At 39.4% G+C, this 27,694-nt stretch overlaps 1 protein-coding gene and 1 pseudogene across 8 annotated transcripts in view; one reads left to right on the top strand and one right to left on the bottom strand.

The window, feature by feature from the left end:
- OSBPL1A (oxysterol binding protein like 1A) overlaps window positions 1-27,694 on the bottom strand; it is a 360,414-nt gene that overhangs the window by 61,318 nt on the left and 271,402 nt on the right. For all 8 annotated transcript variants that reach the window (XM_037806384.1, XM_037806381.1, XM_037806383.1 and 5 more), the window contains one exon: window positions 27,375-27,531. In XM_037806384.1, the coding sequence (XP_037662312.1) occupies window positions 27,375-27,531 (157 nt within the window). The remainder of the gene's footprint in view (window positions 1-27,374; window positions 27,532-27,694) is intronic.
- LOC119511896 lies at window positions 8,260-9,238 on the top strand (annotated as a pseudogene).

Raw genomic sequence — 27,694 nt, 5'->3', positions numbered from 1 at the left:
ACCTATTTGAAGCTATTAGATACCTGTCATCTCTCTCCTCACCCACCAGAATCTTCCTCTCTCTTCCAAGATCTTTCTGCTATAAGTCCCAATTTAAATAAAATCTTATTAAATATAGCTTATATTTGCCTCTAAGCATCTTTAATTCCAGCTGTAGTACTGATGTTTAATAAATACCTATGTTGAAATAGTCTTCCAAATTAGGAAGGCATTGGAAATACACTGTAAAATAAAAATAAATTCAAAAAACGGAAGATTAGATTTTTAAAACATTGTTGTAAGAGCAAATCACTGTAGTAATAAAACAACTTATTTCATTTTCCCAAATGATGTATAATGTTGAAGCAATCTTTACATAGTTCAACTGGGATTCAGTTCCCAAGACAATTCTTTAAACCAAGATTGAAAAGGAAATGATGTGTGAAAAAAGTGTACTAATCTCACCACGTGGTAAACATAATCTTACAAGTCATTTGAAAAGTACCAAGTTCCACTGCAGAAACTTAACCACTCCTTTCTCTATCCCTTCCTTCTCTTGGTTAGGTAAGACATAAAGAACCACAGAGAATGCAACTGTCTCTCCATCTGAAAGGATGAAACATCTGCACAATCTTATTCATCCACCACTCATTTCTTGAGGACCTGAAACGCTGTCGTTGGCGGATTTACTTAAATTCGAACTGCCACTAGATTCTAAACTCTTTTGAACCTGCAGGGAACAGCACAGAACTTGGAACACAGCAGCTACTCAGCTGAGATAAACGTGATGTGGTTCATTTTCTGTTAATTAGGGATCTATGCTGGGTAAATTATCCCACAATGCAGTTACAATACAACTGAAAATAATTCTTCCACAGTAACAAAAAAAGAAATTCTCAAAACAAAAAATATATACTTTGAGAAACTAAAATGTGTTACAGAATTTCCAATGTACTTTAAATACATTTCATTCTTCTATCATTCTCATCAAAAGAGAGCCATGCAGCTAACTTGCAGAACATAGACCATCAGCAGGAATAGAGAGCATCAAGGGCAATGGTTCAGAGTCAGGGGCAGGGGGTGCTCAATCCTGCTGGTACCATCTGTCAGCTGATGAGATTGAGGCAAAGTAACTTAACTTCCCTAGAGCTCAGTTTCCACAATGTAAGATGAGAAAAGCAACAATATCTTCTTTAAAGTTCTCATGAAACACTTGAGCCAATAAAACACCGAACACTCTTCCTGGCACACAGTTCAATAATAAACTCAGTAAGCGCATTACCACTATTATTATATGTATAACAACAAAACTCTATGGTGTGAAAACTCTATGGTGTCCAAATATACTTCACATAAAGAAATAATGTTGACACAAGCTCATACATGCTCATTTAGGGGCCTTCTGCCTTTTGATTTTAGGCAATCTTCACATAGAGACATTGATGTTATTTATGTTTTCAAAGAAGACTAAATGAGAAGACTATTTTTTAAGCACCCAGGGTTCATAGAGTTCCTTTTTTAGTGATAAGTAAAGTATACGTGGAAGAAATCATGAGACAATTAAACACAAACTCATTAAAATACATTAAAAATTAATATCTATGTCTAAACACTGGGCACTTTAAAAGTGACTTCGTAGGAACATGTTGGAAGTTAAGCAGTTATCTTAGGTTAGTTGTCTTTTCCTTACTCCCTTGTTATGGTCTCTTTGAAATGTTCTTTTATTGTATGTTTGTTTTCTTTTTAACTTTTTTTTCATACAGTTGATTTAAAAAAGAAGGGAAAGCTAAAAAAAAAAAAAAAAGAAAGAAAAACAAGGAAAAAAAAAAGATGTAGTGCCCCCTTGAGGAGCCTATGGAGAATGCAGGGGTATTCGCCTACCCCACCTCCATGGTTGCTAACATGACCACAGACATAGGGGACTGGTGGTTTGATGGGTTGAGCCCTCTACCACAGGTTTTACCCTTGGGAAGACGGTTGCTGCAAAGGAGAGGCTAGGCCTCCCTATGGTTGTGCCCAAGAGCCTCCTCCCGAATGCCTCTTTGTTGCTCAGATGTGGCCCTGTCTCTCTAGCTAAGCCAACTTGAAAGGTGAAATCACTGCCCTCCCCCCTACGTGGGATCAGACACCCAGGGGAGTGAATCTCCCTGGCAAAGTGGAATATGACTCCCGGGGAGGAATGTAGACCTGGCATCGTGGGACGGAGAACATCTTCTTGACCAAAAGGGGGATGTGAAAGGAAATGAAATAAGCTTCAGTGGCAGAGAGAATCCAAAAGGAGCCAAGAGGTCACTCTGGTGGGCACTCTTATGCACACTTTAGACAACCCTTTTTAGGTTCTAAAGAATTGGGGTAGCTGGTGGTGGATACCTGAAACTATCAAACTACAACGCAGAACCCATGAATCTCGAAGACAGTTGCATAAAAATGTAGCTTATGAGGGGTGACAATGGGATTGGGAAAGCCATAAGGACCACACTCCACTTTGTCTAGTTTATGGATGGATGAGTAGAAAAATAGGGGAAGGAAACAAACAGACAAAGGTACCCAGTGTTCTTTTTTACTTCAATTGCTCTTTTTCACTCTAATTATTATTCTTGTTATTTTTGTGTGTGTGCTAATGGAGGTGTCAGGGATTGATTTGGGTGATGAATGTACCACTATGTAATGGTACTGTAAACAATCGAAAGTACGATTTGTTTTGTATGACTGCGTGGTATGTGAATATATCTCAATAAAATGAAGATTAAAAAAAAAAAAAAAGTGACTTCGGCTTGGAGAATGTGCTATAATCATCTCATTAGAGCAGAAATCTAGTCTGGTAACATTCACACACAAAATATGGTTCCTCAGAATTCCCTGGCCTGGTAAAATTAATCTTTCAATCTTCAATTTTTGTCTATTTCTACTGTTTTTGCAAAAAAAAAAACAAAAAAAAAAAACTTAAAACTTGTTTTAGGAGTGATGAAAATTTTCTAAAATTAGATGGCAGTGACATTGTACAATTCAGTGAATCTACTAAAAACCACTGAATTGTACACCTTAAAAGGGTAAGTTTAATGGGATGTGATTTACATCTCAATAAAGCTGTTATTAAATAACAATTTTATGTTGTTCCTTTTAGGATGAAATAAGGATAAATAAGTCATTTAACCAGTGTGGAAAAATATATGCATTCAAAGATTTGGAGGAAAAACACTTGCAGAAATGCTCAATTTCAGTTAGCTAATGTCTGCTTCCCTTGTCTAGGGTATACTTCATAACTTAACACACACAAACTTTGGCTCTTGTTAGTGAGATGGACCAAATGATCCCCAAATACTGCAAAGATCATCAAATTACTAGAGGGAACAAGAGGTACCCAAGCACCACCACAGTGCTTAGCTGGGCACTCAACATTTGATGATGGAATGAATATTCTACACCCATTTCATTAAAGAAATATTTAACTGAGTGAGTACCATGTGCTAGGCTTACTTCTAGAGTTTAGGGATACCCTCAGTGAACCAGAGTCAAAAAATAAAAACAAATAATCTACGTAGTTTATATATCAGAAGTTGTTTCATGTATGGAGATAGGTAAAGCAGGGAAGGGAGCCAGGGAGTGTTGGGAGGAGAAGGTTTTATAATTTTAAACAGGGTACTTTAGGACAGCCTCACCAAAAGAGACATTTGTGTGAAGGTTTGAGGGAGGTAAGCAAGCAAGCTAAGTGGATATAACTGAGATGACAGTTTGTTTTTAGCAGCTGGTTATATAAATTAGGAGTTTCAAGAAGAGGTTCGGCCTACAGTTTCAAATCAGGGAATTGTCAGCATATGGATGGCATTTATTGTCAGGAAACTGGAGGAGTAAATATAGATGGAAAAAAGGTCTATCCACTAAATGTATCCAGTTCCATCTGACCTCAGCAACTATAAAGGATCAGGACATGTTGATGACTGGAAGTAAAGCAACGGAGAAAGCACTGTGGGGGCAAGTTAAATTTAAATATCAAATATTGATGAAATAAAAAGAAACCATCCTCTCAAGACAGTGTGGAATTGGCATAAAGATGGACAAATAGGTCATGGAGTAGAAGAGAAAGTCCAGAAGTAAATCCACACATGCATGGCCAGCTGATTTGACAAAAGCGCTAAAGCAATCCCATGGGGAAAAGAAAATCTCTTCAACAAACAGTGCTAGGACAAGTGGATAAACATTTGGGGAAAAAAGTGAACACTGACCCCTCTTTCATATCCATATAAAAAATTATCTGGAGACCTAACATAAAAGTCAAATGTATTAAGCTTCTAGAAGAAAACAGGAGAATATTTTTGTGACTTTGGAGTAGGCAAAGATTTCTTAGAAAGGACACTAAAAAGCACTAACATGAAAGATAAAAATTATAAAGCAGACTTCTTTGTAATTTAAAACTTCTGTTCAAAGAAAAAAAATAAAGACTGCTTTCATTATTAAGGAAATAAAAGGGCAAGCTACAAACCAAGAACAAATATTCAAGATACATACAATTGATAAGGGATAGGTATGCAGATTATATAAAGAATTCCTACAAATCAATTAATACAAAGACATACAAACCAATTTCAAGTGTCTCAAACAGACACTGCACAAAGCAAAACACCAGAATGGCCTATAAGCACCTGGAAGAGTACTCAAAATCATTATGGAAATATAAAATAAAACCACAGTGAGAGACCACGTCATACCCACCCAAACACCAAATGTTGATGAGCATATGGGGTAACTGAAATCCCCATCCATTGCTGATGGAAGTGTAAAATGGCCCAATGATTTTGGAAAACTGTATAGCAGCATCTTATAATACTAAACACACATCCCCTCTATGACCCAACAATTCCACTTCTAAATAGCCAAGAGCATGAAAACATGTCCATGAAAATATGCATATATAAACATTCGTAGCAGCTTTATTCACAATAATCCTACATTGGAAACAACGCAAATGTCCACCAAGAGGAGTAAGCAATGGTACACTGACAAACCACTCAGCAAGAAAAGGAACAAACATGACAGCCACAAACAGGGATGATCTCAAAAATATTATGTTGAGCAATGAAAGCCAGACTCAAAAGAGTACACACCATAGGATTCCATTTACCGTGCTGCTCCAGAGCAGACAACACTAACTTGTAGTGACGGCAGGAGGAACAGTGGCTGCCTATGGAGGGTGGCAAATGACTGAAAGGAGGTTAGAGGGAACTTTCTGGGATGATGGAAATGTTACTACATTTTGACTGGGGTGCTAGATACATGGGAATATAAACATTTGCCAAAATGCATCAAGTTATTTATTTAATATCTGTGAATTTCACTGTATGTAAATTTTACTTCAATAAAGCAACAAAAAAAGAAACCATAATAAAATTTGTTGGTAAAAATCAACATTTCTCCAATTGAAACTTTTTGGTTTCAAGATCAATTTACACTCTTAAAAATTACTGAGGACCCCAAAGAGGTGTTTTATTTTGTTTTGTTTTTAATGTGGGTTAGATCTATTCTTTTTTCCTGGATTAAAAATAAAAATGGGAAAAAATTTACTTTTTCATTCATTTAGTAACAATAAAACCAGTACATGTTAACATAAATACCATTTTATGAAAATGTATATATTTTCTGGAAACAAAAATAACTTAGTAAGAAGAGAGGCATCTTACATTTTTACAATCTCTATAATGTCTGAATTGACAGAAGACAGATAGGATCTCATACCTGTTTCTGCATTCTATCTGGGATATCAGACAATGTAGTTTCTGGGAAATGCCACTGCACACTCATGAGAGAATGGTAATGGCAAAGGCTAATGAAGTCTTCACAATACCAAGAAACTTGTTTTAACATTATAGTCCCCCTGAAAGGGTTCTGGGAACACACCAAGGGTCCAGGAACCACAATTAAACTACTGGCAAAATGGGCACTCCCTTTTTCTCAACATGTGTTTAGAAAACTCTGGAGCAAGGCAGTTAAAAATATCCATTCATTCAACAAATAGTGACTGAATTGCAACTGCTATGATCAATCTGGAAGATAATGGAAGGCTGGATCAACAAAATAGGTAAGAATATTTACAGGTGAGATACTTTAGTTTCAGAATGTTATTTCATTTCTGAAATGTGCTTTACATTTTTAAAACCCTGGCACTTCTTCAGCTAAAATGATTTTAAGATATTGAAACTAATTAATAAGATCACATTTTAAAATTCTGACTGAAACTCATCTTTAGTAGTATGCCCGAATGCCTCAAAAGATGGCTATGATTTTCATATTATCTTGATAGTTAAATCTGAAAGTAAAACCAGTTTCTTTGGCCAGGCAACTCAAAGAATTTTAGCTCAAGTTGATGCAATCTGATTTTATCATTGTCAACATTATGTTCAAATGCAACCAGGGAAACTAATGTTTGCCCTCCAAAGTTGGTAAGATTTATTTCCACAGTCTTAAAAATACTATTACTTAGGCCCCATCCCGATAAAGATGATAAACCGAGATGCTTCAGAGCTCTGTTCCCCCACAGAAATGTTGAACAACAAGCAAGAACTGAAGAAACATCTTTCACAAAGCTCCAGGAAACAGTTAAAGGACTGCAGTAAGAGGGCAAGAGCCAAATCAAGAAAAAGCAGTAAAAGCAGTAGGATCCCATGGCACCCTGGCTGATCCGTCCAGGTTCCAGAGGGAGCAGAATAACCCTTGTGCACATACTGGCGCATGTGTGTCTGGCTCAATCTGTCTGGTGGTGGCCTGAGGGACCTGCTGTCCCAGAACTTGCCCTGCAAGTTCTCCAAGAAAGCTGTGGGAGAGCAGTCAGGTTGTGCTGCCTGGGGCAAAGGATCGCTGGCTGTGCCCAGGCCATGAGGAAACTGTGTCCTAGGGAAAAGGTAACATTCAGAATCAAGTAAATGGGGGAATTCCTGGGGCCACATGCGCATGCCCAAGATAAGACATGCACAGAAAGGATCAAGGAGGCCCCTACAGTTTGACCTGGAGCTTTTCTCTAAACTGTGTATGAATAAGCCCTGAAGGAGAGCAGTTGCACAGGTCAATATGCAAAGACTAGGAAAAAGCACATGCAAAGATGCTCAACATCACCAGCTATTAGGGAAATGCAAATCAAAATCAAAATGAGATACCATTTCATACCCACTAGAATGGCTACTATTAAAAAAACAAAACTACAAGTGTTGGAGAGGATGTGGAGAAACAGGAACACTCATTCATTGCTGGTGGGAATGTAAAATGGAGCAGGGGCTGTGGAAGACAGTTTGGCAGTTCCTCAGGAAGTTACATATAGACTTACTGTATGACCCAGCAATTCCCCTACTAGGTATATACCCAGAAGAAATGAAAGCAGGAACGTGAACAAAAATTTGCACACCAATGTTCATAGCGACATTATTCACAATTGCCCAAAGATGGAAGCAACCCAAGTGTCCATCAGCTGATGACTGGATAAACAAAATGTGGTAACACATAAATGGAATATTATTCAGCCTTAAATAGGAATGAAGTCCTTATGCATGCAATGGCTTGGATGAATACTGAAAACATTATGCTGAGTGAAATAAGCCAGACACAAAAGAACAAGTATTGTCTAATCCCACTGATATGAACTAATTATAATAGGCAAACTCCTACGATTGAAATCTAGAATATGTTACCAGGGGATATATCGACAGAGGTTAGAGAATGGGGAGTAGATGCTCAATTTGTATAGAATTTCTATTTAGGTTGATTGTAAAGGCTTGGAAATGATAGTGGTGAGGGTAGCACATTATTGAGAGTGTAATTAGCAACAATGAATTATATAGGTAAATGTGGTTAAAAGGGGAAACTTCAGATCATATGCTACCAGAATAAAAATTAAAAAAAAAAAAAACAGGACTGTATAACACAGTGACCCTCATTGTAGAGGGTAGATAATAGTTAATAGTACAAGAATGTTTTTCTCATGAGTTACAACACATGTAAGACACTAATACAAGGTGTTAATAATCAAGTTGTATATGGGGAAAAATAACTCTAGCCAGGGGGGCCCCGGACACATGAGAGGCAGCAAAGACACCTGGGCTGTGGTGCACCGGAGAGGCTGGCCGCTATGCTTCGCCCGCACATGCTGCCTCCACCATGGGCTCCTGAGGCTTGTGCATCACTTATTTCAAGGGTGCCTCTCGGGGAACCCCATGCTGCCGGCATGATGGTGAGGGGGGCTGTACTGGCACCAGACACAGACTCACCCAGCATCCTGACCCCCACTGAGGGCAGCCCGTGTTCCTGAGGACCATCACCACCCAGACCATTTCAGGCATCTTCGTGTGGATGGGCCTGCTCATCACCGGCCACCAGATCTACATGCACCTGTGCTGACACAGCTGCCCCACTGAGCAGCACTACATTGTCCGCATCCTCTTCATCATGCCTTGGATTCCTGGCTCAGCCTCCTCTTCTTCACTAACGACAGGTACTATGTGTAGTATGGCACTGTGCACAATTGCTACAAGGCCTTGGTCATCTATAATTCTCTGACCCTGTGCTATGAATGCCTTGGAGGAGAAAGTTCCAGCGTGTCTGAGATCAGAGAGAATCATGTTGAATCCAGCTGTATGCATGGCACATGCCACTTCTAGGGCAAGATTTATTCCATCAGATTCCTGCAGTTCTGCAAATAGGCCACCCTGCAGTTCTGTGTAATGAAACCACTGATGGCTTTCAGCGCTCTGGTCCCCCAGGCCTTGGGCAAGCACCGGGACGGTGACATTGTCGTCACCAGCGACCTCCTCTGTGTGACCATCATTTACTACATCTCCATCAGCCTGGACCTCTATGCTATCTTCCTCTTCTACTTCGCCACCTGGGAAGTAGCTCAGCCCCTACAGCCCTGTCCTCGAGTTCTTCATGGTTAAGTCTGTCATCTTCCACTCCTTCTAGCAAGACATGCTCCTGGCCATCGTGGAGAAGTGTGGGGCCATCCCCAAGATCCACTCGGCCCACTTGCTGATGGGAGAGGGCACCGTGGCCGCCGACTACCAGGACTCCACCATCTGGAGGTGTTCTTCGCTGCCTTGGCCCTGTGGTGTGCCTTCACTTACAAAGTCTCCCCGACAAGAGGCTGGATGTGCAAGGCTGCTGTACCCCCATGAAGAGCACCTCCAGCAGCCTTGAGGAGACCATGAACCCACACATTGTGCAGGTCGCCACCCACAACTTCCCATCCGCCTACCAGCAGCACATGTACCAGTCCACCTAGAGCCCGGCCCGCCTGGTGTGGCAGTGCCCCCAGGGGGGGAGGTTCTAGAAGACGGGTTCTAGGTGCCGGCTGCTGGCGCAGAAGCGTCAGCAGCCTCGGCCGAGTGCACCCTCCTCCAGCCTCACACCCAGGTGGGGAGATGGGCCAACAAAGCTTTGACACTGCTCTTTAATTTATTGGACAGAAACACTCACATATCACTTCCAGTGGAACATCCAGATGCTGTCTTCCCAGGGGACAACCCAGGCGCACCCACGGCCTGCAGGAATATTTATTTGTGGCAACCTATATTGCCCAGGCCAGGGCCCGAGAGAACTGGAAGCTGTTTCCCTGCTGCGCATCCCGTGGGGGAGGAGGGGTAGCATGCCGGGACTGGTGCGCCCAGGCCCAGAGGCTGGCGTTGGGGACTAGTGGCTGCAGCCTTCGGAGCCCCCTCTCCAGGTCAACGCTCCTCCTCCTAGGAGACCTCCATGGCCATCACAGGCCTCAGGCCCCCCAACACAGTTTTGGGCAAGGGGCAGCCCCATGCCCTAAATACCCTGCCCACTGCCCTCCCCGCCCACCCTGGCCCAAGGTTCCGTCAGCCTCAGCCAGGTGGGAGGGGGTTGGAGGGTACCCGAAGTTCTCTGTGGAGGCCCCTCCTGAGCTGGGCCTGCCTGGCATGCTGCAAGGGTCAGAGCCAGACACCAGGGGCCACAGGGTCCCGCCAGGAGGCTGCTCTGGGCCTCTGGCCCCTCTGCTGTGGACGTGGCCTCTCTGGGCAGGGTCCACTGGCCCCTGGGAGTCCTCCCTGGGGCTGCACCTTTGCCTGCCTCGTGCCCCCGCCCGGCCTGCTGAGCACAGACAGCAGCCACACTGCCCTCCTACCAGGGGCCCTTCTTGCTGATAGACCTGTGGGCAGATCCTTTGCTTCCTGGGTGCTCAGGAAGTCAGGGGGTCCCCACCCTCCTAACCAGACTGAGCGCTGGAAACCTCCCTGGGGGTTATCCTCCCACTTCAGAGGAAAGGTCTGAGGCTTCACATTTCAGACCAGCTTCCACAGGAACGCAGTTGGGCAGGAGGGAGGGAAGGAGGGGTGGGACACTCAGCAGGGAGAGCTGGGAGGGGGAGAAACAGCCCCAAACTCTTCTTCCCGGCCCCCCATCCATAGATGGCCTGGCGTCCTACCTCATCTGCCCCCGCCAGCCCATCTCTTTTGTGCCTCAGTCTTGAAAACAACCCTTCCTAGGCCCCCAGTTCCTTACAGGCTCTTCCTGGGTGGTGGTCGTGGGGGGTCCCATTAGGCTGCTGGCACTCACAGGATCCTGCAGTGCCGGGCCAAGTTCCCTGGACCTGAGGAGTGGCCAGGACCACCAGTGCCCCTGCAGACGCCTGGAGTCCCAGGCAGGTCAGCTTGCCCGGGCTACCACCTTAGGGTGAGCCTCGTGAAGAGTGCAAGCTCAGTCAGGCAAAGCATCTTGTGAAACCAGGTAGTGCTTGATTTGGATGGCTACAGCCTCCAGGAGGGCGGGCAGGGTAGGGTGGTTTGGTGGTGTCCCTGCCGGGTGCTGTCTCCTCTTCCGGTCACTCCTGGAACAAACAGTCTCTCTCCCTCCCTGGGGACTGAGACAAGGATCAGGGTGGGGTGGTTCCATCCCTGCAATCTTCCTGGGCCTCTTTCCAGCTCTCCTGGCCAAGCCTGCTCCCTGGGGGTCCACGGAGGCCTGCAGGTGGGGTACTGGAGGCCAGCTCTCAGGCCCCTGGCAGGTACCACACTGCCTGGGAAGGCTGCAGGCAGATGCAGGCTCTTTAGAACAAAGCTCTGTCCCCACTCTCAACACTTGCTTTCACAAATCTGTTTCTTCAACTTGTTTCCCTTTCTTCCAGGCCAAAGTGTGTTGCTGATTCCTTGCCACCTTGGTCTCTGCCCGCCCTGGCACTTGCCCACTAGCATGGCGGGTGGGAGGAGCTAGTGGCAGGGAACTGGCAGTCCAACCCCGTGTGTAAATGACCTTGCCATTTAAAAAAAGATCTTTTTTCCAGATAGAATAGCTCTTTGTACATTAAAAAAAATACTTGAAAAATTAACTGTATGATGTGTAAGAGTCCTTAGTTTTGTATCCAGTGTATGAATGCCATGAGTTTCACCAGAAAGCCACTGTATTTTGGTCTCTGTGACATTTTAAATGCTTGACAGAAGTGAGCAAATAAAGTGAGAAAGAAATTATATATATGACAGAACATAGATTGTACTGAAATCTCAAAAGATGTACACTATGGATGATAGTTAACAGTACTATTTTAATAAAATTGCAATCGTCACTTGTAACAAATGTTCCACACCAACAGAAAGTCTTGGTGGTAGGGTGGTGTATAGGACGCCTGTATTTTGTGCATGATTGCTCTACAAACCCACAGCTTCTCCAATAATTTTTTTTTTTTAATTCCCTAGAGATGTTCAACTGTGCATTGGAGCTGGCAAAAGAAAGAATCAGGGAACTTGAAGACAATTGAAATCATCCAATCTGAGGAGCAGAGAGAAGAAAGAATGAAGAAAAGTGAACAGAGCCTGAGGAACCTGTGAGACACCATCAAGCACACCAATATATGCATTGTGGTGGTCCCAGAGGAGAAGACAGAGAGAAAAGGGCAGAGAAAAATATTTAATGAAATAATGGCTGAAAACTTCCCTAAATCTAACAAAAGAAGCTCAATGAACTTCAAACACGATAAGCCCAAATACATCCACACTGTGCCATGTTTAATCAAACTGCTGAATGCCAAAGACAAAGAGAATGCTGAAAGCCTTAGGAGAGAAGCAACATGTCACAAACAAGGAAGTCTCAGTAAGATTCAGTGCCAACTTCTCACTGGAAACCATGGAGGCAAGAAGGCAGAGGGAAGACAAATTTAAAGTGCTTAGAGTATAAAACTGCCAACCAAAAATTCTATATACAGCAAAACTCTTTCACAAATGAGGGAGGGATTAACACATTACCAGATAAAAGCTGAGGGACTTCACCACCACTAGAGCAGCCCTACAACACATACTAAAAAGAGTTCAGCAGATTGAAAATAAAGGACATTAGATAATAGATCAAAGCTCTATGAAGAAATAAAGATCTCCAGTAAGGCTTAAGAACATGAGAAAACAAATATCACTACTATTATACTTTGGTTTGTAACTCCACTTTTTACTTCTTAAAGGATCTAAAAGGCAAATGCATAAAATGTAATGATTAATCAGTGGTTTGGGACTCAATATATAAAAATTCAATTTATGACAAGAACTACATAAAGGTGGGATGATTGACGGGTACAGGAACATAGTTTGTGGATACTATGAAGTTAAACTGGTATCAAAGCAAACAAGATTGTTCTAAATTTAGGATGTTAACTTTAAGCCCCTTCGTAACTACAAGGAAAATATCAGAGGATATGTAAGCTCACAGAGACAGAAATTACAGTATAGGTTGCCAGGGGTAGGAGGAAGGGGGTATGAGGAGTTAATAGGGCTTCTGTATGGGGAGATGAGAAAGTTTTGGTAACAGAAGATTGTGAAGGTACTGCAGTATTGTGCTGGTGGTTAATTCCATTAGATATGGGATAAGGTATGATTCGGAGTGACTGACCTGGGAAAGTTTCTGTTGTATATATGTTCTTACAATTAAAAAAAAAGAACTAAAGAGAGAATGAAAATTAAATGCAATACATGATTCTGGATGGGATCTAGCGATGGAGAAGAAAAGGATCAGAGGGACATTATTAAGACTTCTGAAAAAACTGGAATATGGACTGTAAGCTTTATATCAATGTTAAATTTCTTGCACTTGGTAACTGCACTTACAGTAGTTACATAAATAAATATCTTTGTTGTTAGGAAATGTACATTAAGTGTTCAAGGAGCATAATGTATACAACCTACAGTGAAGTGTTCAGAAAATGGACTGAGAAACGGATGGATGTATGAGTGGATAGACAGAATGGATAGAAGGAATGGCAAATGTGGCAAAATGTTAAAATTGGTGATTCTGGGTGTCTAGGGGGAAAGGGGTATGTTGGAGTTCTCTATATGGGGTTTGTATTATTTTTATTACTGTCCTGTTTGAAAGTATTTCAAATAAAAAGGTTAAAAAAACACTCTTCAATTTGTAGCATTAATTTAAAATTTAGTTGTAACATGTGGAACTTCAAAATCTTCAAAGGCATATATACATCTGATAAGTTTAATATATTGAAATCAATAATTAAAATTCCTTAAATTTATCTATACAATACAATTAAATTCCTAAAATTTACCCATCCCATTTCAGCAGAAGCAGAGATTAGGAAGTGGGGTGGGTGGGTGGGTGGGTGGGTTGGTATGTATCTTTCCTGGACGACTGGGATTGTATTGTACCCTCCACCTAGTTCCAGGTTTGGACTGAGACAAATACAGGAATTGCAGTGTTCTCCCTGCATATCTAGGACACTGTTCTGAAGTCCAATACAAACCAGCACCATAGCTTAGGCCTGAGATAGACTGTGTCAGACATGAGTGATGGAGTCAGTCAACAGCTGTGTCTTTTAACCTACTCCTAGATATCTTTAACTAAAACCAGCCTAGAGCCTTGGAAGCAGGTCAGTCCAAGTCTAAGATGGGAGTTCCAAGATCAGTTACATGCCTTTCTAGTAATACATCTTTAAAAAAAAAAAACAAAAACTAACTAGATTTCCTATTTTAAGCTTATTGTATTAAACTTATGTAATTATTTGATATTACTATTTGATTTTTACCATGTATTTTCAAAATTTGAGACAGAAAAACAGTATTTTTCATTTTTTATATTTTAAGTTATATATTTATAATTTATAATTATAACAACAAATCTGGCTATGCACAGCAAAGAGGTTTGGATGATTTTACTTGTTTTATAAAAGGTTTTATTTATTTTGATTTTAGTAAGTTATAACTGCATATTAAAAATTTCAAAACTGATTTTCATACTGGACTTCTAAAATTTAGAATTCATTGTCAAACTTTCATAACATAGTAAATTTACTTCCTTTTTGGTTTATTACCGTTATCGGATTAACAGGAAAGTTGATAGAACTATCACAAAGCCAAAACGTACTGATGGGAATACCTATGAACCAGTTTTTTGGTTTGGAAAGAAGGTGCTCCTTGGGGCAGCCACATTCCCTCACTTTGGGTCTGCTGCAGAGCCTTCAGTCCTGCTGGGAGGAAGGAAGGATGACACAGAAGGGCAGTCCCTAACCTGGGGACGGGGTGAATATTCTTTGCTCACCCTTACCTCCAGGAATAACTGAGATTTTGGTACTGTAGCAGACCTAAAGTAGTGAAATGGAAGTGAGAAGCGAAGGGAGTGGATTAGGGTGAGATTGTTCGGACCATAGGGAAGTGATCTTAATAAAAGAATACTGATGAGATGCACAGTGAGTGTACACACATCAGAGCCAACTGTGCTCCTTCCCTTCCCTGGACCTTCCACAGGGAGGGCTGCTAAGGAAGGCATCAGGGTGATGAGCACAGAGTTTCCAATAATATTTCTCCTTATCCCAAAGAGGACCTAAAGCTGCTTTGTTGCTGGTGGTTTTGTGGGCAGGGAAGGGGAAAGAGGCCTCTCCTATTACGGAAATTGCTTGTGCTCTATACTAAGAAACTTCACATCTCAGAACTTGAACACACTCGAGCTGAACCTGGAGCCTGGTCCTAGGCAGGGAGAAGTCAGGTGAAGGCAGACTCGCCTGATGGGAATGGTGGATCCCTGGAGGCAACTCTGGAGTGAGACTGCTTTTGATAGGCTTTACGTAACTTGGAACAGAATTGGAGACAAAGACTTCAGATGGCTGCAACAAGAGCTCGGAGACCATGTAAAAAATATTGAACAAGAGAGGACACAAAGAGAAGCAGAGATGGACTGAATAACAAGACACTTCCCTATGAACAACAGATACCACTCTGCCTCTTTGTGACTCTGAATGATTCAGACTAACTTTCCTTTAAACCACACCTGCTTTCTCAGAATGAGTCCAACAATTTGTTTACGATCTGCTTCAGCTAGCTCAACAGTCTGATTTAACTTCCTTTTTAAATCATCTGAGACACTTTTGACTGCTTACCATCAGACAGATAGAATTTCTAGGGAGAGAGTTGAGTTTCGGGTTCCCTCCTGCTTGCTGACACAGAATACCTCCATGTTACTATCTGACATGTACGTTGGTTTCCCTTGTTTCCTTTCTGATTACTCTGAGCAGAGTGAAATACCTGTACACAAGAGAAAAGCCTTCTTCCTTTTTCCTAAAGAAGACTTATTCTGTTAAGAAAGATTGCACAATGTCCTAAAACACATAATCAGATCCAAGTAAGGTAGCTGGCCTTCTGAGATTGTCTAGTAACTTCTGATAAGACAGGTTATGGTAATTACATCCTGAAGGAAAATAACCAAAAAGCTTATTTTTCAGTAGTATTAAGAGAACACATATTTATTCAGGAAAAACAACTGCTATGAAAAACATCACTTTAGTAGGAGTTTGGTGGATAACTGGGAGTTATAGGAAGAGAAAATGATTTTTTTCCTTCAGGATTGCTTAGGGGAATAAATCTTATCTCAGGTCTGGTTAAAAATGGCACAACTTTCAGTGTGTTCATGTGTTTTTTTTTGGGTATTCATGCTAATGCAAATGGAAACTTGCAAAGGCCTAGAAGGCAGGTTCCATATCAAATTTAATTTGTAGCAGTGCCCAGCACTGAGCCAACAACAGAAGGGTGCTTAATAAACATTCCGGGACTAGGAAGTTAATTCTCATTACATAAAAGAAACAAACATTAATTAATTAATGGCTGAAAGAAATTGTCTTCTTCTATTCAGAATATGAAGCTTTTTGTCTAGGTATGTTAATCCTTAACACTTAAAAAAGATTCCATATTTTAAGAAAAGAATAGAGGCTGGAGAGTCAGCCTGGTCTGAATGCAGGTCCTACCACTTACTGGCTAAATGATCTTGAGCAATTCACTTAAAACTTTCTTTGTCTCCATTTCCTCATCTGTAAAATTAGGGATATAATAAAATATCTGCCCTCTATGTAACCCAGAGACGTTTTGAGAATCAAAAGCTACAGTGTTTGTCAAGTTACTTTAGAGACAACAACTTCTAATCCAAATAAAAATTGTAGCTCTTATTATGCACAATAGTGTAAAGAGCTCTGGATCTTCTGAAGTTGACACAGTGCAGCCAGAAGACAGTGGAAGACAGAAGCCTTTGAAACCAGACAGACCTGGGCTCTAGCCATCTTGCTGTTGCACTGAGCTTTTGTGGGGTGCTATCGCTATGCCCATGCTGGAGCAGAAGCTAGGCTTGGATAGACTAAATGTCTACCAAAGCAATACAGCTTTACTAAATGCCTGAGCCAGAGTCAGAATCCAGAAGAGGAAACACATGGAGCCAACGGTTCTCAACCACCTTATGATACGGCTCACCTTCACCTACTAGAATTGTTAGCAATATACCTAAGGAATTAAGAGATTCAAACACAAAAGCACAGAAGTAAAACAATATTACAAAGAATCTACAGTTATAAACTATTTACTTGGCTCACCTACAACAACCTGTTTGGTTGAGGACTGTTCACTGCTCTCTTATAGACCAACACACATGAACTGGCTTTGAAAACACATACTTTGGTAATAGGAAAGTTTAGCCTAAGGTTTCAAATCCTGGCTCAACATTGTGCTAGAGCAATGACAGATATCACAGACAATTAGGGTATATCACATTGTATGCACTAAATGTGTTCTGAAAAATCTGTGCATAAACCAAATTTTTCTGAAGATTTTAAAGGCATGAGTTTAAAAGGAACTCTGAAGGACCTCTGTATTTTAAAAACAATCACTCATTTAATTTATTAACCTTGTAAATCCTCATTATCATATATGGTGTTTTCTGAAAGAGGAAAATTCATACTGTGCTAACAAGCAAAGCAAATAATACTGAAGAACTCTAGGTCCCTTGAGGCCAAGTTTTCTCTTTCAGGCAGAATTTAGATTGGCACAGCTTCAGTGAGAAAGAAGTATTTGTGGAGACCAAATGTTGTATGTCATCAGATGTCAAGATGCTCAATCTCTGAACTGTTGTAATTAAGAAATAGGCAGAGTAAATAAAATAAAGTAGACTATTAAAGGACTATTTTAAACAGAAAGATATTTCTTAGTCACTTAAAACGTTGTGTTCATGTGGGGGTGAGGATAGGAGGGAGGGAACATCTTCAAATAGATAGAGCAAGATCCCAAGCAAGAATACACCTTTTAATAGATATTTAACTGCTTCTTTCTTTTGACATTCTGAGAATTATGAGTATTTATAAAGCAAACTGGAAATAGAAATTGGATACGTACCTAAGAGACTGAAAAAATCCAGGGATCAAAAGGAGAAAGTAATGAGACGTCTGTATGGGGAAAGTAATATCAAGGGACCAAGGAATGAATAACAGAGCCCAAAGCCTCTAGCCACCTCTTGTTTACACTTCTGATAATGTAAGTTTACAGCAAGCTTTGTAGACACCAGCTCCACTTTCATATTCTGAACAGAAACAAAAATCATGGTTCAACTTAACCAAAGTATGAAATACCCTTATAAAACGGAAATCAAAGCTAGTAGATACGAAATATAGGAACAATTTCCCTTATTCCACATTTACCAAAAGCAAACAATTTTATTCAAAGATCAATACATCCATTTCAGCTACCTCTCTCCCAAATTCTAGTTTCCAAGGATAACACTTCCAAAGTCCACCCAAAGACCTCTTCATACAAGCTGAAAGAAAGGAAGATAATTCTGTTTACCCACCTTTGCTTAGGGGTCATTTATTTTTGGTTTTACAAGCAACTGACATTTAATGAGTTAAAATCATTATGAGCACCTTGCATAGATTATCTCATTTAATTATTATAACATGGTAGGTACTAATATCACATCCATTTTACAGATGAAGAGTTGATTTTCAAAGAAATTTTAACTTGCCTAAGGTCAGCAAAGTGGTAGATATGGGATTCAAACCCAAGTACCTAATAACACACTTTTCTAGCTCACAAACATCTTTTTTCAAAGTACTATATACAAATGTATGTAAAGATCAAGAAACAAAAATGGAGTTTTCTATTTAATAGTGTCATTTACTAAAGCATTTTGGTAATTATATTTACCATTCAATTTCCTTTCTAAGAATTATCTTCCCTTATGACAAGCCCAGAAAAAAGAGATTTTCAACCTATCACATAGAAAAAGCTAGCTTCTCGAACAATATAAAGAGCCCCTAAAAATTGGTAAGTTCAACAATCCTACAAAAAAAAAAAAAAGAGATGATATAAATAATTCAGAAAAAAAAGAAATACAAATAGATCTTAAACATGCAAAAAGATGCTCAATCTCCCTCATTTCAGAAATGGACAATCCATGAGATCAGGGACTTTGTTCATTATTGTATCCTCAAGCAACTAGAACAGTATTTGGCTTTAATAGGGACTCAACAAATATTTGTTAAATAAATAAATACATATATATCAAGGTCAGGTACTGTGTATAAGATGTCTACCATTTGTGAGAAAAAAACAGTATTGTATGTATACATTATGCTTATATATGCATAAAATACATGAAAGGCAAAGAGCTAATAACAGGTTGCATTTGGGAAAGGGAAAGGAGTGGTTAATTTTAAAAGTAGGAGCTAAAATTTGCAAAGAATCTTGAACCACATGGAAATTTTAAAAGGAACCATCTCTAAACTGAACTCACAAACACATAAGTTTATACTTTTTTTCAAAGGTAGCAGAAGAATAACCCAGTTGACCAATATCAGTAAAGAGAAGAAGACCAAAAGAATTAAGATTAGCAGAAACTGTTAAGACAAAAAGGGATATGAATATATTTTTATGCTGCTTATATTAAAACCAAAATACTTAAAAGGATTATAAAAATGGTTACCTTGCAGGAGAGGGAGAGAACAGTATTGAGGAGACAGGAATGGAAAACAGATTTCTCTAAATATACCTTGTTTTATAGTTTTGACTTTGAAATCAGAAAGTATTTTATATAACCATAAAAATTATATCGAATAGAAAACAGGAACCCCTAAAAATTGCTAGCAAATGAAACAAATGAACCTCTCTGTGAAACAAGCTAGTCATTTAATCACACAGAAAGGAACTCATTGCGAGTGACTTTCAAACACAATATTCAACTGTACATCCAAATGATAAAAGGTACTAAACAGAAATCATAAACGCATTTCAACAATCATATTATTAGTAGCAATTTTTCTGAGTGTATGTGTGTTAGTGTGTATATATACACATATATTAAAATAAAGCACATAAGTAATTATATTAATGCCATTAAACAACATAAGATAGAAATAACAGAAACCAAGGGAAAAATACATTTTGGTACAAACATATGACACTTTTTTCTTCAAAAAAATAAAAATTTTTTTAAAACAGCTTTTTTTTCTTTCCTCAATGAAAAGGGCTAAAAATGATGGCTAGCCCAGCAGTGATGAACATCCTAACCACTCAGACAGTTGTTTCTAAATATTATTTCCTACTAAAAAGAAATAAGTCTCCTTAGAAAAATAGCTGACTTTGAATCTATGACAGGAAATACACAAGATAAGCCTGAAACATCTGAAAGTAAGGCAACTATCAAAGACAACTGGATTATGGCAGGAAGGAAGGAAAGAAGGGAGAGAGGGAGGGAGGAAGGGGAAGGGAAGGGAGGGAGGAAAGGAAACTGGAGGGAGGGAGGGAGGATAGGAAACTGGAGTCTTGTCAAAAGGACACAGAAGACCACTTCAAGGGACTCCCCTCTGACCAAAGATGGAAAAAACTACCTACAATAGATTTAAACGGGTCCAATCCATGTATTCATAAATCACCACAGGAGGATGGCAGGGAACCAAAATACCCACTCTGAAAAGGGGTAAATTGTTTAGAGAAGAATTTCAGCTAATAAATGTAGAAGGAATGACAGAAAAACAGCATCACCACTTTGCAGCCTCTAATGAAATAAGGATGTAGACAATGATCAACAATGGCTGCTAAAATCATTAGGTGCAAGGCTACCAGAGAACATCATCATGATGCGTCAGGCCGACAACGCCTGAACCCAGGAATCAATTCCCCTACCGCAAAAAGAGAGGACAACGGACAGGCACACCTATGAAGTATTTGTGCTAAGACATTCAAACCTAAATCTACTCGAACCTCTAGATAGAACCATCAGTTTACGGGAAATTAAGGGGATAAAGAAACATGTGAAATGAACACCACGGGAATGCAATCCGCAATATCCAGACTGATGATATGACAAATGACCAGGCTTCTTAAAAAAAAAATGGCAAGAAAAAATAGGGGAGGGAAGAGGAAATCTACAGATTAATAAAGATTTAAGAGACATATAAACCAAATGCGATATGTGGACTTTTTGGATCCTTATTCTAAAACAAACCAATAATTAAATGACGTTTTATGAGACAATCAGGAAAATTTGAATACCAACTAAATATTTGATGATAATCAAGAAATTATTATTTAGATGTGATAATGACATTGTGACTATTTAAAAAAAGAAGAGTCGCGATATTTTTGAGATACATACTGAATTGTTTACAGATGAAACGATATACCTTGGATTTGCTTTAAAATCATGGGGGATGAGGGATGGTGAGGTTTCTAGATGAAACAAGGCTAGGCACATGATGATAAATGTTGAAGCTGAATAATGGATATAAGGAGTTCATTATATTGCTCTCTCTACTTGTATGCATGTTTGAAACTTTCCATAAATAACAGTTCTCAAAATGGGATTATTCACCTAAAAATATATTCCTTTTTTTCTTCATACCCTATGGATTCTTCATACCCTATGGATTCATACATAAATCCATTACCTGTTTGTCATTTTTTTTTCATTCAAGTATAGCTTTACAGATTATGGTTGCCCTAGAAAACTGCTCTCATTTGTCCACGATAATCACTGATGTAAAAGAGGTAAGAATGAATCCTTGGAGTCAGGCAAAAGTTTCCATCATAATTTCTCCCCATCATATACTTAGAGAATGCTAGGACTGGAAAAGACTTTGTGGTGTTCCAGTTTTGTTTTAAAGAATCCCAAGGCCCAAAAGAGGGTCTCATAAAGGAGGTGGGCCTGTTGGCCTGGAAGCCTTAACCCCTGCTTCAAAAAGAACAACTCTTCTTCCATTGTCTACTTAAACAAGGGCAGAGGAGGCAAATGTTCTATTGAAAGATGTCTCTCAGTTTCCCTAAAGTAATTCCTGGCCATAAGTTTAGAAACTCAACCTAACTTTGGAAGGAAATTATAATTTTGGCTCAAATGGCCTCTTTTTAAAAAAAATTTTCTTAACATACCCACATGATCCCAGTGCCTACCAGTTTGTAAGGCCTAGAGAGGGTTTTTATATTTGAACCCTTTTTCCTGGATGAATAGTACCCACCTGCCAAGTTGGCACTCCCTGTTCTTTTTCATCTAGAAGCTTCCAAATGCATTTTTGTGGAATGATGGGTGTCAACCACAATCAGACTGTGGTTGTTAATCCCCTGCTTCAGCTACTGCCATGGAACCTACCAATCCCTTCCAGGTTTCCAATCTCCACTGGCCTCCGATGACACGTGCAGTTTCAGGACTCAACCACTCTGCCCACACGGTGGTACGCACACCCAACCTCAAACCGCCCCTTAGAGTACCGAGCATCCTCTATCTACTGTTTACTCGTCCTCCTGGCACTGTGTCACTGCCTGCATCCTGATCTCTAGTCATCTCTCCTCTCAGGCTAACTGAGATAGGCTGTGTCCAGCTTTTTTAAGAGGTAGGTGCCACAGCAGAACCCTGCTCAGGTGGGACTATGGTTTGTTAATTTTCTTTTGGTATGGTAGGAGTATATTGGAAGGAATGAAGTTATTTCAGGATATTTGTTTTTCCCATTGCTTTGCTTTATTTTGTTTGGAAATGCTTTTTATTTGATAAAATAATTAAAAAAAAAAAAACAAACCCAGAGGCAAGAGCCTCTTAAGATCAACAATCTGATGCAGCCCCCTTCCCCATACTGTCAACACCCCCTTTCAGTATGATCAAGTTAGGGTGCTACTACCTGGACACCCCTGAAGACGGAGAAGGAGATTAAGTGAGAGGGAGGGGTAGCAACAAACAAGATTTAACAAAGGTCTATGAATACCAAAACTTTATATAATTATATATATATTTTTTTGGATGCTGGGGTACTGGAATGGCTGGACGGATGTAAATGACAGGCTGGAACTGTAGCCTATAGCATCCTTTGGGATTGGCTCTACAGCTGCTCATTGAATTGTGCCTTGAAGGTCTTCACCTTTCTGCATATACCTTGTATTGCTTAAAACGGAAGGGACTGAGACTGTGGAACTGTAATCCATAACAATTTTTGAAATTACCTACATAACTGCTTGTTGAGCTGTACACTGAGAGATGACACCTTTCTGTATGTATGTTATATTTTACAATAGAAATGGCTGAAGTTGTGTAACTGTGACCCATGACATTCTTTGAGATTTGCTAACAACTTGTGAAATAATACTCTGAAAGTTATCACTGTTACGTATATATGTTAAAGTTCACAATAAAAAAAAATTTTGTTTAAAAAGATTATGTTATCCCAACTATTTCCTGACAGACAAGGATGCTCTTTTGCCCAGGACCCCAGAGGACCTCTGGGTGGCGTGAATTGTTACGAATTCTATGCCCTGACCTGATCAAGTCTGGGCCCAGATAACTTGGCCCATATCTCTAGGGAGTGAGATTTCAAAATCAAGGTGGTTTTGTTCTAGTGACTAAATATATTCAGAGCTGAATAATTCTTATTCACCACTAACAACATTTTCTAAATATAATTCTTACTTCTTGGAAGATATTGTCTTAGCTTATATTTTCATTTTCTTTATTTGACTTCAGCTTCTCAGTGTATTCCTTGTATGAATTGCTCATACACAGAAGACACCTGTTATTAGACTTTGCTCTGTTTGGTTACCTATAATTCAATTCTGAAGCAGTCATGAAGGGTAAATAAAGGACCAACTAGGCAATAGTCTGGAGTCCTGATCTACCATTCTCAGGACATAACCCTGTGAGATTCTTAACCACATTTACCAGAGAGCAGAAGGTTTCATTCAAGTTAATACAGCAAATACAAGTTAAATAGAATCAGATGAATAAACTTTCTGTCCCCATCTCATTTCTATTGTAAGAAATCTTTCTCTAACCCTAAATTGTAGATATACTATATTTTCTCCTAAAGTTTTAAAATTTTTTCCTTTCATATTTAAGTGTTTGATTCATCTAGAATTGATATTTGTGAATATATGAAATATGGAGCCATTACCCTCTTTTTCATATTAAATGACTACCCCAGCACTGTTTCCCTCAATGACCTACTCTGCCAGCTCTAGTATATACTCCAGGTTTCCTTACATGGAGGGGTCTTTGGGGCTTTTTCTTCCATTCCATTGGTCAGTCTATCTCCAGGCCAATTCCACATTGTCTTAATCACTAAGGATTTGTAATAGTCTTGGCATGTGGTAGGGCCTTCCCTTCTTGCATCCTGGTTCTGTAGTAATAACTTGGCTCTTCAAAGTCTTTTGTGTTTCAATGTACATTTTGGACCCCATTTCCAACTTCCAGGAAAAAGTTCATTAGGATTTTAATTAAGATTGCACTGAATCTACAGATCAATTTGCCAAGTGCACCTTTATGACAAGTTTTCCTTTTCACTAACTTTTATGTCTTTCAATAAGTTTTACTATTACATTTTTTTTGTTAAAATATACTCCTAGATATGTGACTTTTTAATAGCTACCCTAACATTTCCCCCCAGTTTTAATTACATTTTTTGTCATTGCTGGTGCACAGAAATATAATTGGCTTCTATATACAGCAGCCTTGCCAAACTTCATTACTAATTCTAAAAATTTTGCTACAGATCCACTTACAGGTTTTCTATGTAGACAAGGAAGGATGTCACCTATGGATAATGACAATGCTGTGTTCTTCATTGATAAATTTTTTTGTGTCTCTAGCTGTGGTGTCCAAATAATGCGGAATAGAAGAGATGACAGCATGTGCTATTTTTTAGGAACTGCTTTTAATATCTCACTATCAAGTAAGTTGTTTGTTGTAGGTTTTGATCAGATTAAAGAGGTTCTCTTCTATTTCTGTTTTGCTATCATTTCTATTAATCATGAATGACTAATTTTGCCAAATTTTTTTTTAGGATGATCATACTGTTTTCCCTTTTAATCTATTAATGCTACTAATATAGTGAATGGCACTTACAGAATTCTAACATGGGTCCAACATTTTAGATTCTGACTGATCTTCCCTCCATTAGCATCTTTTGCACCATATCCAGTGTCAGGGGTAAAAGAAACATCAGTATCTTTATCCAATATAATCCATGGGTAAAACTGTCAATAAATTAGAAGATCAGAGCTCAGAATAAATTTAATAAATTAAGTACAAAGGTAAAGAATTATCCCTACAGAACAGAGCCAAGATGGCAATAAGCCCTATATAAATAAATCTGGCAACATGACGTAGGCTAATTTTCCACAAAGCAACTCAATGTATTTTCTGGAAAAAAAAAAATTGCCATCAAAATGGAGCATTTATTTTGTATATCCTCGAACCTACAGCATTTTTGGTTCTAGGTGTTAAGTAGGTGTTGATATTTCTCTAGAACCAACCCAAAAGTCCAATAAAATCCATAACACTATGGTAAAGATCATTGCTTAACAAAAGCACAGAGCCTAACAGTAATTTAGAATGAAAACAAAATATAAAACATTCTTTCCCTTGGGCAGACAACATTAAGAGACACTGCAGAACTTCTCTAGAACTTCAGTATGGGAGAAAATCCACTGGTGAAGATTTCATTATGGAATCACAGGATTTTCAGAGAAGAGAACTCATAGTCCATCTAGCCCAACCTCTTCTTTTTAGTTACCCAGTTTGTAAACAGAAAAATGAGTTGGTTGGTAATTATTAGGTGAGCTGGATTAAAAATCCATTAATACCTATTCTTTTATTGCCATAGAAACAAACTTGATTCGTTTGGCATGCCTTATTTTGCATTAAGTTAATGTGACAGCCGCCCTATAGTTTAATGCTTCTCTTGGCCAGGGGCTTTCAAACTTCACCCAGGAAGCCGCCCCATGGTGCTGGGGGATCAAGAAAGAGCAGGAGGGGCAGAGGCTCTCCCAGTGAAAGAAGCCTCTCACAGCCCTTGAAAAGAAAGGGAATAAAAAAAAGAGCTAAAGGAGGTCGTTCACATTGTGGGCTGCCTATGCTGCAGGGATGCCCTACACTTTATGTACCAACATGTTAAACAGGAGCATGAACACAGCTAGAAAAGGAATGTTACGTGGGGTGTGGGGGAGCTGTTGTTTCTGTAATACATACAGAACATAAAGCTTAGGTATTTTTGTCAGATAGGGGCATGAAGAAGTACAGTGATTCTCACTGAAGTGGGAGATGGGAGGAGGGGCCCTCTATGAAGGGCTATATCAATCTCTCAAGACGCTGACATTTTAATGATTTCCTCATTAAATTTCTGTTACACAAATGGTTCCCTGTCTAAAAAAATAGTTGAAAATCCTCATTCTATTTTATTGGGAAATTAGTTAAGCATGATTTAATATCTTCCATGTGAACTGACTCATAGGGTTTCTCTGGTCCCACTTAAAAGCATGCATTTCTCTCTTTTAAAAATTTTATAACCCATAAACTTCTGATGTTTCTATTCCTAAATTTAAGTTGTACATATGAGGGGTAACTGGTGGTACAGCACTCATTCTGATATTTCAGCAATTCTATCTAATGTTTGTGGACGTCTTTGAACTTTCCAAAGATTTCACCTATGTTCTCAATGGATTAACATGAGGTACGTGTTATATATATAAAGGTTGTCTTCTTTTTAGAGATCAATAGACCTGCCAGGTTCACTGTCAGGCATTCCATTTCCTGGACAGAATTTAGCCCTGGATACCCAAAGAAGCTGAGAATAACTCCAGATGGGAACCCAGAAAGACACTCACTGCTGGCCACATAATATGCAATGGTAAATCCGTTAAAGGTAAACTGTCGATAGCAGGTTTAGAAGACACCCTTCAACTGAACAAAATAAAACTCTGTTTTTATCTAATTACCTAAAACTTACTGATCTTTTCAAAATAAGTATAAACTGGGACATTTTTATTGATGGGGGCAAATATGCACCAATCAGAGAAGTGATCTATAAATTTTTTCCAGAACAAAACCAGGATCATAGTTGCACAAAAGGGGCAAGGGGTACACAATCTACAACATTTAACAGACAAACAATGAAAAACTATTTTATAGAAATTAGCCATTAATAAATCTTTTCCCCAAAAGTGCATTTTACAATGATATTAAGATTTAACCTTCACTGATAATTTTGTGAAATAATTGACTATATGAATACCTGCATTCACATGTCACTATGTCTGAAACTGGAGAATTGTGGTGTCTGTTACATCTCTTTCTTTTGGGACAATCTCTAGGACTAAACCATCAAGGGAATAAAAACATTCTAAAGTTATTAGACAATATAAAATGAACATGTTCAGCCAACCTTGGGTCTTGTTAAAAATCTTTGTTTAAATTTAAACTGTGTCAACAGGCTGGCAGTATTACCATGCCTTCTTAATAAAACCAACAGAAAGATCGAATGACTAGAAACTAAAATAGCATTGGGCAGCAGACTCATAAAAGATGTATGATGAAAAAAGTAACCCAGCATCAATTTCAGTAAGTAGTTCTGAATGACCTTTTAAATAGCCAACTAAAGAACTTCTGTGTCCCCCTAAAAATATGGTTGCCAAAACAAAGTTGTGTGCTTTGCGTCTACAAAGAAAGATGATGCCCTCTTAAATGGACAAAGGGCAAAGTACCTAAGCTAAATCCTGTCTTTGAGGTGTTATAGCAATCTAAATATAAATACAACGAAAAAATGAAGAGCAGGTATACATTTCTTTCTGAACCCAAATTTATTTTATAATGAAAAGACAGTAATGATAACTTTTAAAAGGCCATCCTACCTGTGTTTTTTGATACCATTGGAGAGGGAATCACCACCACCACAATCTTTTCCTTCAGACATTCTGTTTTTTCTACTGCTCAAATGCTCTCCTTCCTCTTCAAATGAGTGCGCCGTCACAGCTTCCAGTCTAGTCAGGGACTGCTCCGACTCGGAATCTGTGGCAGAACGGGTCCATGGTTAGCAACGGGAACTTTGGCGCCAGGCTTCAGTAACAATGGATAGCTCCCTTAAAGCATCCGACCCTGAAACTTAAGCAGTCTGCTTTGTCCTTCAGCAACCCAGTTGTTTAACTACCTCCTCGGGGATTTCAGGGAACCT

The sequence above is a fragment of the Choloepus didactylus genome, chromosome 16 (genome assembly GCF_015220235.1).
Source record: "Choloepus didactylus isolate mChoDid1 chromosome 16, mChoDid1.pri, whole genome shotgun sequence".
Taxonomy (NCBI): Eukaryota; Metazoa; Chordata; class Mammalia; order Pilosa; family Megalonychidae; genus Choloepus; species Choloepus didactylus.
Note: the sequence above shows the minus strand (reverse complement) of the source record. Positions and strands in the feature narration are given on the sequence as shown.